Consider the following 18,095-nt stretch of genomic DNA (forward strand, 5'->3'; position numbering starts at 1 on the left):
GATGATTTTGAATTTCAGAGCTCTGCAATCCCTCACCATTTAGATTTTATACTGCCAGACCTTTCCTGCCAATTATTTTCCACATCTATTTCATTAGCCAGATATCTGCCCACTCATTTAACTCATTTACATACTTTCTCTTCCTCATTAACATTGAAGGTAGGGTTGTCCATCAAGTTACTATGACCAATTATTTAATTTCCACAACTACATACAAATTGTGCATTAGGACTGAAATTTTGACCCGTTTATCATTAAGACCACTTAACTCTGTCTTATTGAAAGCAGCTTTCACTGGCTAGCATGCACTGTGTCTTGTACATTACCAATTTGGGACATTGTTTTACAATGTTTAAATGCAGCTCCTGAATAATGGCTACAACAAAAGGCCAAAGCACCAGAGAATTTTGTTCCAGAATCGAGCTGCACCTTTAGATGCATTTTCTAGTACAAATAGAGTACTGGCATCCATTCAATTTGTTCAGCTTCTTTTTTTGTTTAGTATACAGAACAAATGCAATTTGGCCACATATTGTTTTACAGGCTACTCTCAAATCTTGAAAATAATGAAAGGTGCCTTGAGTATTAATGAGCACGAATTAGCAATTGTCTGCTATAGAGGTACAACTCTAGCCCTCATTACTGATTTTCAGATCAAAGCTGTAAAACAAAAACAAATCCCTGAGGGGAGTGGTGATAATTACTGTGCCTGAAATAAAAGCAGCGATAAGGAGCTGCTATTATTTGGTGTAAATTTGGTCACAGGAAGATTCAAAACATTTCCATTAGCTGTAGTTTAACCTATCAGAAAGGAGAATAGCCATATCCTCTAGCGACCAATCAGCTTAGCTCTAGAATATTGCCCTCTATGCAAAAGGACATTACAGCTGGTGGATTCAATGGTGAAATTCTAGAACAAGTTACCACTAGAAAGGGGGATTCTTTAGATGGTTTAAAGGCAGATACACCTTTGGAGGCTGATGCAATGTATCCCAGGCTTCAACAGGAGATGAATGAGGACAGTGCGACAGCTCTGACGGTTTTGAATTCTTCACTGGTCACAAGTGAGTTGTCAGAGAAGACGGACTGCAAATGTGAATTTTTATTCAAGAAAGCAGCTGGAAAAATTAATTAGAAGTATGTGCAGTTCTGGCTGCCCCACCTTAGGAAGGATATAAATGTACTCTCTGGAGACAATGTGGAGTGATATTTACCAGGATGTTGACTGGAATGAGTGTTTCAATCATGGATGAAAGAAGCCATGCTTATTTCTTTTGGAATGGAAAAAAGGATACAGTTATCTGACTAAGGGATACAATTTTGAATATGAAATTACAAAAGAGAAAATATGACTGAGATACAAGCACGATTAGATATTGGATCATGCAAAGTGTCTGTCCACGGCAAAGGTACATAAAATCAGAGGAAACAGGTTTAAGGGATTAGAGACTGGAAGAGGATCTGAAGTAGTATTTTTTTCTGTCCACAGTGTCACTGATTCTATAAAGCATTACGCAAGTGGTGCTGACGGAAACAGGTACTTCCACAAAATTTTAGCAATAAATTTACATGAATTGCTAAGTCGTAGAACACTACAGATCAAGTGCTAGAAAGTGGGTCTAGCAACAGGTGAGGTCCCAGAGGACTTAAGAGTTGTCAGTGCTGTTCCCTTGTTCAAGAAGGGAAGTATGGATAAGCAGGCATTTGATGAGGTCCTTCATGGATCAGACATAATTCAGTGAAAAGATGGGCAAGTGTTATATCACAAGTAACTCATCACATAATTCCACAAATACTTACACTACCTATGAAGCACAGAAATGTGACAGAATACTCTCCATTAGACAAGCTGAGTACCATTTCAACATTCTAATAGCTCAACTCCATTCTGCAAAAATCAGCCCAATTGTTTGGATTGCCATCAACATACTGGGAATTACAGTTGATCAGAAACTCAGCTGGACGAGCCACATAAACACTATGGCTTTGAGAACAGATCAGAATTCAGAATACTTTGGTAAGTAACCTGCCTCCCAAACCTTTCTACCATTTACGTGCACGTCAAGAACGTGAGGCAACATTCCCCAGCTTATTGGACGAATGCAGCTCAAATAACACTCAAGTTACTGGACACAATCTGAAACAACCAGCCCCTCTTGTTGGACCTTATTTACTCTAAGCAGTTACTTACCAACATTATTCTGACAGGACCTCCCAAAGCCACAATTATAATAGAGGAGGACAAAACCAGTATGCACTTGGAAACAAAACCAATACTTACACATTCTCCTTCACATCATCCCAACTAAGAAGTGTACATCTAGATTTACAATATAAATATATAATTCCTCCATTGCAAGTCCATATCCTGTGAACGTCAAATAAAGCGAACAGTGCCAGATCAGAAGTGATCAACCAACATTCAGTCGCTCACATCTGTTCAGGTACAGACATCCTGAACGCACACTGTAGACACCCTGCTCCAGGCCAAGCAGTTTTCAACAGAGCACATGGACCAGAAAGCTGCATAAGGACAGTGTATGTGGCGTCTGCTTCACGATAAACTCATTGCAGTATTCGTATATAGTGGTCTTGTCTTGTCTTCCTTTCTCCCAACCTGTAACATCTAATCACTAAATGCCAACTCTTCTACTTACTGAGAGAGCTCTCCGCCATGATCCTGACTGCTGTTTACATACCGCCTAAGGCAGATGTCAAGCAAGCACCATGATTAACAAACAAGAAACTGCCTACCCTGACGCCTTTCTCAGCTTTGACAGGGACTTCAATAAGGCCAGCCTGAAGAAATCTCTGCCCAACTATCATCAGCGCAACACCTGCAGCACCAAAGGACCCAACACAAATGCCCACTGGTACACTGACATCAAGAATGCCTACCAAATTTCAACCATCATCCACATTTTGGAAATTCTGACCATCTGGCCATCCTTCTATCCACGTATAGGCTGAGACTCAAGAGCAATGCACCAGACACAAGTACAACAAAGAGGTGGTGTTCATGACTGACAATCCTGAAAAGTAGCAAAGATCCTGGTATGACTTTCAGAAAACCATCTCAGGTGCAAAGTGGTAAATCCAGACTAAACTTGAATCACAGAGGAGTGTGAAACAGCTATGGCAGAGCTTGAATGCCATCACCTCCTACAAAGCAAAACCAGGCACAATACAGTGGCTATAAAAAGTATTTAACCTCCTTAGAAGCTTTCATATTATATTTTTACAACATTGAATCACAGGGGATCTAATTTGGCTTTTGTTTTACCTTTAATGTTCTTAAGCCATTCTTGAGTAGCTTTGGCTTTATGCTTGGTTGTCTTGCTGGGAAAACAAATCTCCCAAGTCACAGTTCTCTTACAAGCTGCATCAGGTTTTCCTCCAGGATTTTCCTGTATTTTGCTGCATTCATTTCACAAGCCTACCACGGCCTGCTGCAGTGAAGCATCCCCACAGCATGATGCAATCACCACCACCATGCTTCAAGGTAGAGATGGTTGTTTTTGATTATGTGCAATGCTTGGCTTATCCCAAACATAGTGCTTAGTCTGGCCAAAAAGCTCAATTTTGCTTTCATCGGACTATTGAACCTTCTTCCAGCTGACTTCAGAGAGACTTCTGCCACATGTCTTCTGGGAAACTTTAGCCGAGATTTCATGTGAGTTGCCCCCCTCCCACCCCCCAACAGTGGCTTTCTCTTTGCCACTCACATAAAGCTGCAACTGGTGAAGCACCAGGGCAACAGTTGTTGTATGCACAGTCTCTCCCATCTCAGCCACTGGAGCTTGTAACTCCTCCAGAGCTGTTATAGTTCTCTTGATGGACTCCCCCACTCATCCCTTCTTGCACAGTCAATTTTTGAGCACATCTGTTCTAGGCAGATTTACAGCTGTGTCATATTCTTTCCATTTCTTAATGATTAACTTAAATGTAATCCATGAGATGTTCAGTGACTTGGAAATTTTCTTGTATCCATCTCCTGACTTGTGCTTTTCAATAACCTTTTCATAGAGTTGCTTGTTCTTTTGTCTTCATGGTGTAGTTTTGGTCAGGATACTGACTCACCAACAGTTGGACCTTCCAGATACAGGTATATTTTTTACTACAGTCAATTGAAACATCTTGACTGCACACAGGTCTCCAAAAACATGACCTCAACTTAACTAATCATGTGACACCTAAAACCAATTAGCTGCACCAGTGATGATTTGGTGTGTCATATTAAAGGTGGTGAATACTGACACAATCAATTATTTTGTGTTTTATACAGGCAGTCCCCAGGTTACGAACAAATTCCGTTCCTGAGTCCGTCTTTAAGTCAGATTTGTATGCAAGTTGGAACAAGTACAAATGTACATCCGGTATTATTTAGAGTCAGTTACTCAAACATTTGTCTTAGTATATATTTTACCTTTCTATGCATATAAAACACTTAAGAAACGTATGTATCCCAATAAGTAAACCATTGAGTTGCCTAGTAATAATTGTAGCTTTCATTGGGGCAGGGCCTTTCACATGCTCCATTATTCTCACTTTATCCTTTATCCTTCAAAATTGTTCCAATTGTTGACCAACAGTAGCCTAGTGCTTTTCCAATGACCAATGACGTTTCACCTCTTTCCAAACGCTTTATTATTCCATTGTGATCGCTTTCCATCAACGGAACAGAAACACTGCGTGTGGCGGGTCCCGGGCTTTGCCAACTTCTGAGCCCCGCTAAGTTCTAAGGACCACCGCACTGAACTCCCCGGGTCTGAAAGTCCACCGCACTGAGACAGGTTAAATGGGACAAGTGGGGGCTGCGCTGGGTTTGGGCATTTCATCTTCCACAATATTCCACATGGGAATTTAAACTGGAGGTGGCAGTGTTTTTTTTTAAACGAGGTTGAGTTGTGAGCTCAACATCAACCCAGCACGGATGGAGAGCACGCTCGGAGGTGATCTGTCACTAGATTGAACTTGGTAACCTCCGTTCCTGAGCCCAGAGCTGATCTCACTGCGCCACCAGCCGACCGGAAATGGGGGGGGGGGGGGGGGGAGCGGGATCAGGGAGAATCTTGCTGAGAAAAATTTATGCCAAATACAAAGTTACATACTCAACACAGTGTCAATGGCAACAACTTAAAATGTCGGACAGCGTTGCGTTTCAACTTAAAATGGCGGACGGTGTCGTGATCCGACTTAAAATGGCGGATGGCATTCTCATTCCTCAGTTCGTAAGTCAGATGTTTGTAACTCGGGGACTACCTATATTTGTAATTAATTTAGATCACTTTATAGAGATCTGTTTTCACTTTGACATAATTTTTTTTGTTAATCAGTGTCATAAAAAGCCAAATTAAATCCACTGTGATTCAATGCTGTAAAACAATAAAACATGAACATTTCCAAGGGGGCTGAATTCTTTTCATTGTCACTGTACAGGAGTATATGTAATAAAGGCCATCACCAATTACAAGACAACATCACCTGACTGTGCAGGTGATCCCTCCCTCCCAGATGTACTGACTAACTTCTACGCCCGGTTTGAGGTGGAAAATGACGTGGTGGCGAGGAAGTCCACCCCTCCTACAAATGACCAGGTGCTGTGTCTCACCATGGCCGAATTGAGAAGAACCCTGTGCAGGGTCAACCCACGGAAGGCTGCTGGACCAGACAACATTTCTGATAGAGTGCTCAGAGGATGTGCAGACCAGCTAGCAGATGTTCTCTCTGACATCTTCAACATCTCCCTGAGCAGCGCCACCATTCCAACGTGCTTCAAGGCTGCCACCATCGTCCCCATGCCGAAGAAGTCTTCAGTGTCCTGCCTAAATGACTACCGTCCCGTTGCACTTACATCCATCATCATGAAGTGTTTTGAGAGGCTCGTCATGAGGCATATCAAGACCCTGTTGACCCCCTCACTGGACCCCCTGCAGTTTGCGTACCGTCCCAACCACTCAACAGATGATGCCTTTGCCACCACTCTCCACCTGGCCCTAATCCACCTGGACAAAATAGACACATACATTCCGATGCTGTTCATAGACTTCAGTTCAGCATTCAACACAATCATCCCTCAGAAACTGATTGGAAAGCTGAGCCTACTGGGCCTGAACACCTTCCTCTGCAACTGGATCCTAGACTTCCTGACTGGGAGACCTCAGTCAGTCCTGATCATGAGCAGCATCTCCAACACCATCACACTGAGCACAGGGGCTCCCCAGGGCTGCGTGTTCAGTCCACTGCTGTTCACTCTGCTGACCCACGACTGTGCTGCAACACCCAGCTCGGACCACATCATCAAGTTCGCCGATGACACGACTGTGGTGGGTCTCATCAGCAAGAACGACGAGTCAGCTTACAGAGAGGACGTGCAGTGGCTAATGGATTGCTTCAGAGCCAACAACCTGTCTCTTAATGTGAACAAAACCAAAGAGACGGTTGTTGACTTCAGGAGGGCATGGAGCGACCACTCCCCACTGAACATCGATGGCTCCTCAATAAGAGATTGTTAAGAGCACCAAATTTCTTGGTGTTCACCTGGTGGAGAATCTGACCTGGTCTCTCAACACCAGCTCCATAGCAAAGAAATCCCAGCAGCATCTCTACTTTCTGTGAAGGCTGAGGAAAGTCCATCTCCCAACAACCCCCCCCCCCCCCCCCATCCTCATCACATTCTACAGGGGTTGTATTGAGAGCATCCTGAACAGCTGCATCACTGCCTGGTTCAGAAATTGCACCATCTCAGATCGCAAGACACTGCAGCGGATAGTGAGGTCAGCTGAGAAGTTCATCAGGGTCTCTCTTCCTACCATCACGGACATTTACACTACATGCTGCATCTGCAAAGGAAACAGCATTATGAAGGACCCCATGCACCCCTCATACAATCTCTTCTCCCTCCTACCCTCTGAGAAAAGGCTCCGAAGCATTTGGGCTCTCATGACCAGATTATGTAACAATTTCTTCCCCCAAGCTATCAGACTCCTCAATACCCGAAGCCTGGAGTGACACCTTGCCCTATTATCCTGTTTATTATTTATTGTTATGCCTGCACTATTTTTGTGCACTTTACGCAGTCCTGTGTAGATCTGTAGACTAGTGTTGCTTTCTCTGTGTTGTTTTTTTACATAGTTCAGTCTAGTTTTTGTACTGTGTCATGTAACACCATGGTCCTGAAAAACATTGTCTTATTTTTACTATGTACTGTACCAGCAGTTATGGTCCAAATGACAATAAAAGTGACTTGACTTGAAAGGGGCCACAGGAATGGAACTTGGTAAAGTCTCCTGCTGCTGTAGCCCATTCACTTCAAGGTTTACTTTTGTTGTGCATTCAGAAATACTCTTTTGCACACCATTGTTGTAATGCGTGGTTAGCTGTCAGCTCGAACCAGTCTGCCTCTGACCTCTCTCATTAACAAAGCAACAAAGCACTCACATCCAGTTTTCTGTTTTGCATACAATTCTCCGTAAACTCTAGAGTCTGTTGTGTGTAAAAATTCCCGGAGATCAGCAATTTCAGACGTCCTCAAACCACCCCATCTGGCAGCAACAATCATTCCATGATCAGTCACTGAGATTACATTTCTTCTCCATTCTGATGTTTGGTCTGGACAACTGAACCTCTTGAGTTGTTGCACAATTGGCTGATTAGATATTTGCATTAACGAGCAGGTGTATCTAATAAAGTGGCCACAGACTGTATACACACTGATAATAAATGTGACTTTGATCTCAACTTTTTTTAGAGTTTGACACCTTACTTTGAGAAATGTTCAGAAAAGATCATCCCTGAATCTACCCTGTCAAGCTCCATAATAATTTTGTGTTTCAATGAGCACATCTCTCATCTTAAATTGAGTCTGCTTGGTTTCACATCATCAGGTAATCTATTTCTTACTCAGAATCAATTTAGTGAACCTCAATGGCAATTAGTCTACCATAAATCTATCTTATTTATTTCTTTGCTTAAATTACATCCAATTATAGCAATACTCAAACAATGCAAACTCCTTAATGACCAATAAAATTATGGTACTGAGCTTAACATGAATCACTCAGCACCACAGATGGAGCTTTATATTCTGCCTGTCCTATTTCCTAAGAATTAGACACTGCAAACATCCCCTGGGTCATACAATGGTATCTTCAAGTCAAGTCAAGTCAAGTTATTGTCATTTCGACCATAACTGCTGGTACAGTGCATAGTAAGAATGAGACAACATTTTTCAGGACCATGGTGTTACATGACACAGTACAAAAAACTAGGCTGAACTACGTAATAATAAAAAAACAGAGAAAGCTACACTAGACTACAGACCTACACTGGACTACATAAAGTGCACAAAAACAGTGCAGGTATTACAATAAAAAATAAACAGGACAGTAGGGCAAGGTGTCAGACCAGACTTCAGGTATTGAGGAGTCTGATAGCTTGGGGAAAGAAACTGTTACATAGTCTGGTCGTGACAGCCCAAATGCTTCGGAGCCTTTTCCCAGACGGCAGGAAGGAGAAGAGATTGTATGAGGGGTGCATGGGGTCCTTCATAATGCTGTTTGCTTTGCGGATGCAGCGTGTAGTGTAAATGTCCGTGATGGTAGGAAGAGAGACCCCGATGATCTTCTCAGCTGACCTCACTATCCGCTGCAGGGTCTTGCAATCTGAGATGGTGCAATTTCCGAACCAGGCAGTGATGCAGCTGCTCAGGATGCTCTCAATATAACCCCTGTAGAATGTGATGAGGATGGGGGGGGGGGGGGGGGGGGGGGTGGGAATTGGACTTTCCTCAGCCTTCGCAAAAAGCAGAGATGCTGCTGGGCTTTCTTTGCTATGGAGCTGGTGTTGAGAGACCAGGTAAGATTCTCCATCAGGTGAACACCAAGAAATTTGGTGCTGTTTACGATCTCTACCAAGGAGCCATCGATGTTCAGCAGGGAGTGGTCGCTCCAAGCTCTCCTGAAGTCAACAACCATCTCTTGTTTTATTCACATTAAGAGACAGGTTGTTGGCTCTGCACCAGTCCGTTAGCCGCTGCACCTCCTCAATGTAAGCTGACTCGTCGTTCTTGCTGATGAGCCCCACCACGGTCGTGTCATCGACAAACTTGATGATATGGTCCGAGCTGTGTGTTGCAGCACAGTTGTGGGTCAGCAGAGTGAACAGCAGTGGACTGAGCACACACCCCTGGGGAGCCCCCGTGCTCAGTGTGATGGTGTTGGAGATGCTGCTCCCAATCCAGACTGACTGAGGTCTCCCAGTTAGGAAGTCTAGGATCCAGTTGCAGAGGGAGGTGTTCAGGCCCTGTAGGCTCATCTTTCCAATTTTACCAAGTAATTTACAACATTTCAATGGTCACAAATTATTATAACATTAAGTAATTCTGAACCATCATTCATTTGTGTATGCAGTGCCAAGCACCCCATCTTTCAGAAATTAATTTGTTATAAACAGCTGCCAATCTAAAAACCGCACAACTGCACTACATACAAAATATAATAAAAGGCTTTTTAAATATATAGCAACGTACACCCAATCCTGGAGGAACTCAGCAGGCTAGGCAGCATCTATGAAAAAGAGTAAATTGTTGATGTTTCAGACTGAGACCCTTCATCAGGACTGGAAAGAAAGAAAGAAAAGTCAGAGTAAGAAGACTGGGGGGGGGGGTTAGAAGTACAAGGTGGCCGGTGATAGGTGAAACTGGGAGCGGGGAGGGTGAATCAAAGAGCTGGGAAGTTGACTGGTGAAAGATTTAAAGGGCTTAAGGGGTAGGAGCACCAGAGGAGTCGATGGGTAGGTAAGGAGATAAGATGAGAGGGGGAAATAGGAATGGGGAATGGTGAAGGGGGCAAGGCATTACTGGAAGTTGAAGGAAACTATGTTCATGCCATCAGGTTGGAGGCTACCTGGATACAGTATTATGTGTTGCTCCTCCAACCTGAATGTGGCCTCATTGTGGCAGTACAGGAGGCCATGGACTGATAGCTCAGAATGTCAGGAATAATGAATAATGCACAAAAAGGAATAATGTTTACTCATTTCCATAGATCCTGCCTGGCCTGCTGAGATCCTCCAGCACTTTGTGTGTATTCCTCTCGACTTGCAGCATCTGCAGATTTTCTCTTGAAATATATACATTGATTTATATTCTGTGCACTTGCATGAGCATTCTAATTACAACCCAATTAAGCCAATCAGGAGTCAAACTGCTTTTGAGACTACAGTAACCACATACCTGATCAATAACACCAAAAATTCCCCAAACATTAAAATTTAGTGGAAATGCTAGTTTGCATAATAATCTGATAACACACTCAATATTCCCTAATCCTACAGATGAAAAAGACAGAGATACATCATTTGATTTTTAGATATTTAACAAAAGAGTATATAGTAGGCCTCCATTTTAAAAAACCATGAAAATTCACTTGGAAAATGCACAAAGATAAAAACTAAATATCTTCAGCTTTAAAAACACCTCTCTGGAGAATAAATAAAACATGGTTGAGCTAAGCTGACTTGGAGTTTCAAAATGTGATTAATATGCACAATGTAAAATACCCAGCTGAAAAGAGGAATTGATCAAGTGACAGGGACATTGTACCAAGCTTGTGTAATGAAAATTGAAAAGCAGGAATGGGAGCAATTATCTTTGTATTTAGAATCTGTTCATATTTTTGATGGCTTGAATTAGACATTAGGAAGTTATTCAAGGGAACTCTGAGTGATATTTCACTAATAACATATACCAAATTATATATGAAATATAAGCAATTGGTAAGCTTCTGACAAAAGTAGGAACAGAGCAATACACAGTGATAGATTACAGTTGCTGCATATTCAGTTTCTTACCTGGTTATGGAATGTTTCAAGAGGAGCAAATGATGTCTTAACAAAAGTTGGTGCTGGTATCTATACAGCAAAAATATAATATCTTTAAAAAATTAAGGCAAAACTTATCCAGTGAAGAAATAATAAGTTATGATAGGACAAAAATGAATGGGAGTCTCTTTTCAATGGGAAGAGGCTAAAGGACAAAAGGTGAAAATTTAAATCAAAATAAAAGCTCCTAACCCTTGAACTCAGTGCCTCGACTAACAAACAAAAACATGCCAAATGCCATCTTTACCCCCATATCAACTTGTGCAACCACTTTCAGGGAGCTATGGAATTGCAACATAGTTCCTCTTTTAAGGATAGTTACATTCAATAGGTGAACATAAGCCACAAGCAGCACATTACATTTTCATTAAGGATTTATAACTAATTTTCTAATTAATATAGAGGTTATTGATCAAAGAAATTTTGGGGCAATATAAATTGGCTATGCACAATTTACGAAAATGCTAAAGTGCCAATGTGTGAAGATCAGAGAATATAATCTTTTGCTACAGTGGACCCTTCCATCCCAGTCAAACACATTACTGACAGGCTCCATTTCAGATCACACATGAATAGATCACATCTTATGAACAATTGAGTTTTTCAAGGAAATGACAAAGGTGAATAATGAAGGTAGAGCAGTGGATGTTGTTTAGATGGACTTTTGTAAGGCAGGCTGATCCAGAAAATTAAGATGCTCAAGATCTATTGTGACTTGGCATTTGGATTCAAAATTGCCTTGCCCATAAAAGATAGTTGTTGATGAGTTGCATTCTGGCTGGGGATCCATGACTTAATGTGTTCCACTGGAATCCATACTGAGGTCCCTGTGATTAACATAACTTGAATAAACATGTGATTGAATGGATTGTGGATAACATAAAAATTGCCAAAGGATTCAAGCTGGAGATAAACTCAGTTGTAGAAGTGACAGACTGAGTTTAATCCAAGCAAGTGTGAAGTATTGTACTTTGGTAGATCAAATATAAAGGAAGAGTACACAATCAATGGCAATATCTTTAACAGAGGGGTTCTGTGGTGCAGTTCCATAGCTCCCTGAAAGTGGTTGCACAAGTTGATAGGGTGATAAAGATGGCATATTGCATGCTGGTCTTTATTAGTTGAGGTATTGAGTTCAAGGATCAGTAAGTTATGTTGCAGCATTATTAAACTCTAGCTCAGCTGCATCTGGTGTATTGCATTCAATTCTTGTCAACCTATTATAGGAAGGTCAAAAAGACTTTGGAGAAAGCACTGAAAGTCTTACTAGAATGCTGTCTGGACTACAGCAAGGAGTAGTACAAGGAGAGGTTGGACAAACCAGGGCTATGTTCTCTGGAGTAGTATAGGGCAAGGGAAGACCTGATAGTTTATAAGATTATAAGAGGCATAAAGAGACAGCTGGTATTTTATCCCCCTGGGTGGAAATGTCTAATACTAAATGGCATGCATTTAACATTAAAGGGACAAAGTTCAAGGGATATGTGTGGGAGATGCATGGGGCAAGTTTTCCTTTATTACAGTGGTGTTTGCAGTGCACTCCCAGTAGTTGTGGTGGATATAGATATGATAGAAGCGTTTGAGGTTCTTAAGAGTCACATGAATATGTAAAAAATTGAGGAGTAAGGATCTTACGCAGGCTGAAGAAATTAGATTAATTAGGCATCATTACTACAATTATTCAGGACATTTATTTATTTATTGAGATACAGCACAGAATAGGCCCTCTAGCCACATCACCCACCCTGATTTAATCAGAGCCTAATCATGGGTCAATTTACAATGATCAATTAACCTACCAACTGGTACCTCTTTGGATGGTGGGAGGAAACCGGAGCACCCGGAGGAAACCCAAGCAGTCACAAGGATAACTTATAAACTCCTTATAGGCAGCAGTGGGAATTGAACCCAGGTCATCTGTACTGTAAAACATTGTGCTAACCATTACACTACCATGCTGCACACCTCACACATGTATGGTGGGCTGAAGAGCCCATTCCTATGCTGTACTGTGCTCTAATTTAGTACTCATAGATAAATTAGAGCATCAGCCTACATTTTTGTGATTAAGTCCTCAAAGTGGGAATTGAACTGATCACCTTTTGGTACAAAGACAAGAGCCCAGCTGGGATAAAGAGAAATCACAATGATTTGATTACACCACTTTGAAAAGGTGATGATATTTGTTTTATGGAAGAGATTGAGTAAGAAACTATTTCACTTTTCTCAGTAGTAATTCCAAAGGATGATTCTTTCTAAATCATTAGTTACATTTTAGACATTGCACATTCCCAGAATCCTTTGGATAAATTGCCCCTAAGAGCACAAAATGTCAAAGCAACAATTCAGTTTCTATTATAAATCATGTAAGTTTTTTAATTAGGCAACTGATTCAGTGTTTGGATGGCTTCTATGTGAAATTATCATTGATTTTAAAGGCTTCCAGCATAGCACCTACCGCTGCCACACCCTCTGCCAAGCAAAAGCACACAGACACCATGGCACAATTTAAGAGTGTTCTTAAATAATGACAAAGCACATTGGAGCAATGGAGCAACAGTGAAGAGTTGAATCTAAGCCAATTAATTTCTGACCTGAACTGAAACATCACAGCAAAATTGCTGAATGGAATCCAATTGAAATTATACTTGCCTCACATTGTTCTTTTCCACACTCTGGAATAAATGCCTCAGAAGAGTTGTGAGATGTTACAGAATTCTGGTGCCACTGTTGTATGGTCTCCTATAAACATATAAACAGGATCACTATTTCCAGACTGAAAAGAAATAGTGACATTGAATTCATCTTTCATAATGTAACAAAGTTCCATCATCAAAAGCAATTGTTCATAGACAACCAAGTGAAAGATGTAGTTAAAACACCAAAGTAGCAAAGCATTTGATAAGAAACCAGCCAGAATTCATTTAATTCAATCCAAAGGACACCACAAAGTAGAATGTTCTGCATTGTGAATCAAAGAGTAAATTCAAGTATTGTGGAATTCAGAAGGATTGGGGAGGGTAGGTGGGGTGGGGGGGGGGGAATCACTTTAAAACCTGCCAAATACTGAAAGGCCTGGTTACAGTAGACATGGAGAGGATGTTCCCATTAGTAAGAGGGACTAGGATCTGAGGGCATAACCTTAGAATAACAAGACAACCCTTTAAAACTGAGACAAGTAGGAATTTCATCAGCCAAAGAATGGTGTATCTGTGGAATTTGTACCAGAGGGCTGAGGAAGCAGTCACTGAGTGCATTTAAGGCAGAGATGGATAGGTTCTTGACTGGTAAAAGGATTAAGGATTACAGGGAGAAGGCGACTGCATGGGGTTGAGAGAAGAAAGAAAATAGTCATGATTGAATGGCAAAATTGATGGGCCGAACAGCCTTATTTGCTCCTATATCTTATGGTTTTGTTTGGATGATGATTTATACTTCAATAAAGCCTACATCATATTGACCACCACTTAAATATATTTTGACAATGTGAAGGGCAGCAATGTGAACCATAAAAGATGAATGAACTGTTGAACATTAACAGAACTGATAGAGTTGAAAGTATAATTACTAGCAAATTTCTACAGATATACCGAGAGCATTCTGACTGCTTACATTAGCGTCTGGTATGGAGGGGGCCACTGCACAGGATCAGAAAATGCTCCAGAGTGTTGTAACATAGCTAGCTCCATCAGAAGCACTAGCCTCCCCACCATCGAGGACATCTGCAATAGGTGATGCCTCAAGGTGACATTCATCATTAAGGACACTCACCATCCAGGACATACCCTCTTTTCATTGCTATCATCAGGAAGAACAGGAGCCTAAAAATGCACTCTTCCTCTTCGGAACAACTTCTTCCCCTCTGCCATCAGACTTCTAAATGGACACTATCTCACTTTCTCGTTACTTTTTTTTATATTTCACAGTGTAGCTTACAGTATTTTTGATGTATTGCACAGTACTACTGCCAAAAATCAACAAATTTGATGACATACTGTATATCAGTGACAATAAACCTGATTCTGATATATTTTTTCACAGAACTTCTAGATTTTTCAATGTTCATCATATTCAACAGTGGAACTATAATGGAAAATGGAACATATTGGAATGCAAGAAGAAAAGAGTTTATATATAAAGCTTTTCTTTAATGAAACGTGTCATTTGACAACTTTCAGCTAATTTCTCTGTGGCACAAATATTCAGTGGCCACTTTATTAGGTATAGGAGTGGAACCTTGTATGGTCTTCATCTGCTGTTTCCCATCCACTTCAAGGTTCAACATGTTATTTATGGTTAGAGATGCCCTTCTGCATACCACTGTTGTAATGGGTAGCTAAATTTGAGTTACTGTTGTCTTCTTGTCTGACCCAGTCTGCCCATTCTTCTAGGTTCTCTCATTATCAAGACATTTTCGCCTACAAACCGCTGCTCGTTAGATTTTTAAAAAATTTTTCCAACACTATTCTCTCTGTAAGCATTAATGAAAGCTGTGTGTGTAAATCCCAGGAGAATAGCAGTTTCTGAGATATTCAAACCACTTAGATCACACTTCTTCCCCATTCTGATGTTTGGTCCAAGCATGTCTGCATGCTTTTATGCATTCAGTTGCTGCCACATGACTGGCTGTTTGATATTTGCATTACCAAAGTGTACCCAAAGAAGTGGCCATTTAGTGTAAATAAGCCTCTTACATGAAGAACTCAGGAGCTCACTATTACAAGAGAGCCACTATATGTGCTGCAATAATTTTGTATCTACAATTCCCAGATAAGATGGACATATTTCGACATGCTCTGTTCAGCACTTTTTAAAAAAGTTGTGTATCCAAATCACTTGTTTAAAATGTAGGAGAAAAAAAGCTGTTCAGACTAATGATTTCTGTCCTTGGAAACAAAAGGAAAACTGCAGTTAAATTAAATAACAACTTTGACAATCAACTAATACAGATGGGCATCTGTGACACTACCTGTGTATAATCCCCATAGTTGGGTGCATACGTAGCATAACAGTCAAATGTGCACTGTGAAGCAGATGTCTGCAACTTTTTGGCTGCTCTAGAAATGGCTGGATTCAATATGGATTCCAGAACTGCATCATGCTGTTGTACAGGAGTGTGCTTATTAGCATTTCCAACTGAAAGGATTTAAAATAAAAATGGTTTAAAATTGGTACAAAAATTTAAACCAACAACAACAGCAAAATACTGCAAATAAAACATGGGATTATACAGAAAATGTTGGAAATACTAAGGTCAGCATAACCTTAATAGTGAAATGTTTACTTATCTAAAGTTTTAAATTGTTTCTATCTTCACTGAAGCTACCTGATATGAATACGTCCATTGTTTTGTTTAATCAGACTGGCTTTTCGGGGGAAGAGAAGGCAGCAAGTTCTGATGGTTGTGAAGAAAATCCCCTTGTTGTCGTCACATAAATTCTAGCCAGTTTCCTCCTTCATCACAGCACCCCATACCTCCACATCAACACCTCCACATCTTTCCATAGACCCCACTCTACAAACACACATCCCAATTAATTCCCATTAACAGAATGTACACCTCCTCAGATTACTCACCATGAAAATTCGGACTTGGCAGCATATTGCAAAAGTTAAGATAGGGATTGTTTGGTATTTTTAGATCATTTGGTGGGACTCCTAGCAATAACGATTGGTTGCTCACTGCAGCATTCTGCACAGAAACAAGACTTTGAATTAACAAGTTTATTTTCTTCTACTAATCAGCCATTATGGAATGCTGAACTGTTTTAAAAAATCAACTATTTTCTTGATTCACATAGAATGATATTAGGTTGAACCATTCAGGCTGCAGCCAGTGATTTTGAAAGATATTGCACATAAGTACATCCTGGGTCTGAAGTACAGAGCTGGCTTATAAAGAGAATCCCTATTCACTTAAAAAGCATCCATAAATGGAAGCCAAGTATTAAAAACAGATCACATTTAAAACAGGAAAACATTTTATTATTTTTAATTATTTGCATTTTAATATTTAAATTCTAAGTATGTTTAGCATTTCTTCAAATAAAATGTCAGAAACATTAAAAAACACATTGTTACGAGTCTTTAGGCTCAAAAGAAATGAGATTTTATTTCCCAGCCCCTATTAAAGTCATCAAATCTTCCTGATGTGAAGTCTCAGTCTGAAACTAGCCACAGCTCAGTTATCAATTAGGGCTTGCCAGGTCTCATCAATAATTTCATAGGGCTCATTTAATTGGATAACATGATTCACTGAGGCCCACATCTCTATCCAGGGCTGACATGGTGTAGAGAAGCTATTGAGTAAACTAAGCATAATTCAACTGAGCTGATTTAAAGATTAATAGAATACATTTAGAGTGATTGGAAGATAAAACTGGAATCTGATGATCAAAAACAAATATCAGGTTTCTTACAATTAATCACTTCCTCTTCACATCTCATATCTGGGTACCAGCTTTGACTGGAGATAGCTTTTGCAATACCATAAATACCGTAAATTCCGGTGTGTAAGCTGAGAATTTGGCCCTAAATTTTGGTCCTAAAATTAGGGGGTCGGCTTATACACAGGGTGACAACTTCGGAAAAACGAACACACGGGAGACAGGTCATATTTATTGGCTGTTTTTGAGTCAAATTTGTTCCACTGTCGTCACATGAATTCTTTGAATGATTTGTTTAAACTCACATCTAGTGGCTGAAGCACGGAGATCAAACCACCGGGAATGACTGCAATGTCCGTATTTTCAGCTTTCAGTGCTGCTTTTGTCTCACCTGACAAGAGCGCTTTGAACACGTCCCAGATAAATAGTGACTTTTCTTTCCCAAAACCTTTGGGACATTAACGCCACACCTCTTTAACCCACTTCAAGCAACCGGCTTCGTCCATCCAGTGGGTTCTTGAACATAAACAACACCCCACAGGGATTTTCTGAGCAATCTTTGTTTTTTGTCTCAACATGATCATGTCTATTCATAAATCGGGTGCACCAACTTCAGATTGCTTTGAAATTTTTGCTGACCTCACAGTGTTTTTCATCCCATTTCAATGCTTGAACTCGAATCATTTCTCTGGTAACAATGTATCCTGACGATCGCTGGTGATTCACCCACTCTAAAACTTCCAGTTCTGGCCACTGGCATGTTTTCCCACAGTTTGCACATTTTGTCTTTGGCATTTCCCTTAGTGTGTTCTCTGCCTTTCTCTACTC

General features: G+C 40.7%; 1 protein-coding gene across 16 annotated transcripts in view; it reads right to left on the minus strand.

Moving 5' to 3' along the window:
* raver2 (ribonucleoprotein, PTB-binding 2) overlaps window positions 1-18,095 on the minus strand; it is a 205,901-nt gene that overhangs the window by 84,870 nt on the left and 102,936 nt on the right. For 15 of the 16 annotated variants that reach the window (XM_059984395.1, XM_059984396.1, XM_059984399.1 and 12 more), the window contains 4 exons: window positions 16,459-16,573; window positions 15,851-16,017; window positions 13,534-13,623; window positions 10,852-10,911 (listed from right to left, as the gene is read on the minus strand). In XM_059984395.1, the coding sequence (XP_059840378.1) occupies window positions 10,852-10,911; window positions 13,534-13,623; window positions 15,851-16,017; window positions 16,459-16,573 (432 nt within the window). The remainder of the gene's footprint in view (window positions 1-10,851; window positions 10,912-13,533; window positions 13,624-15,850; window positions 16,018-16,458; window positions 16,574-18,095) is intronic. The other variant, XM_059984404.1, reaches the window with a different exon arrangement.

The sequence above is a fragment of the Hypanus sabinus genome, chromosome 11 (assembly GCF_030144855.1).
Source record: "Hypanus sabinus isolate sHypSab1 chromosome 11, sHypSab1.hap1, whole genome shotgun sequence".
Lineage (NCBI taxonomy): Eukaryota > Metazoa > Chordata > Chondrichthyes > Myliobatiformes > Dasyatidae > Hypanus > Hypanus sabinus.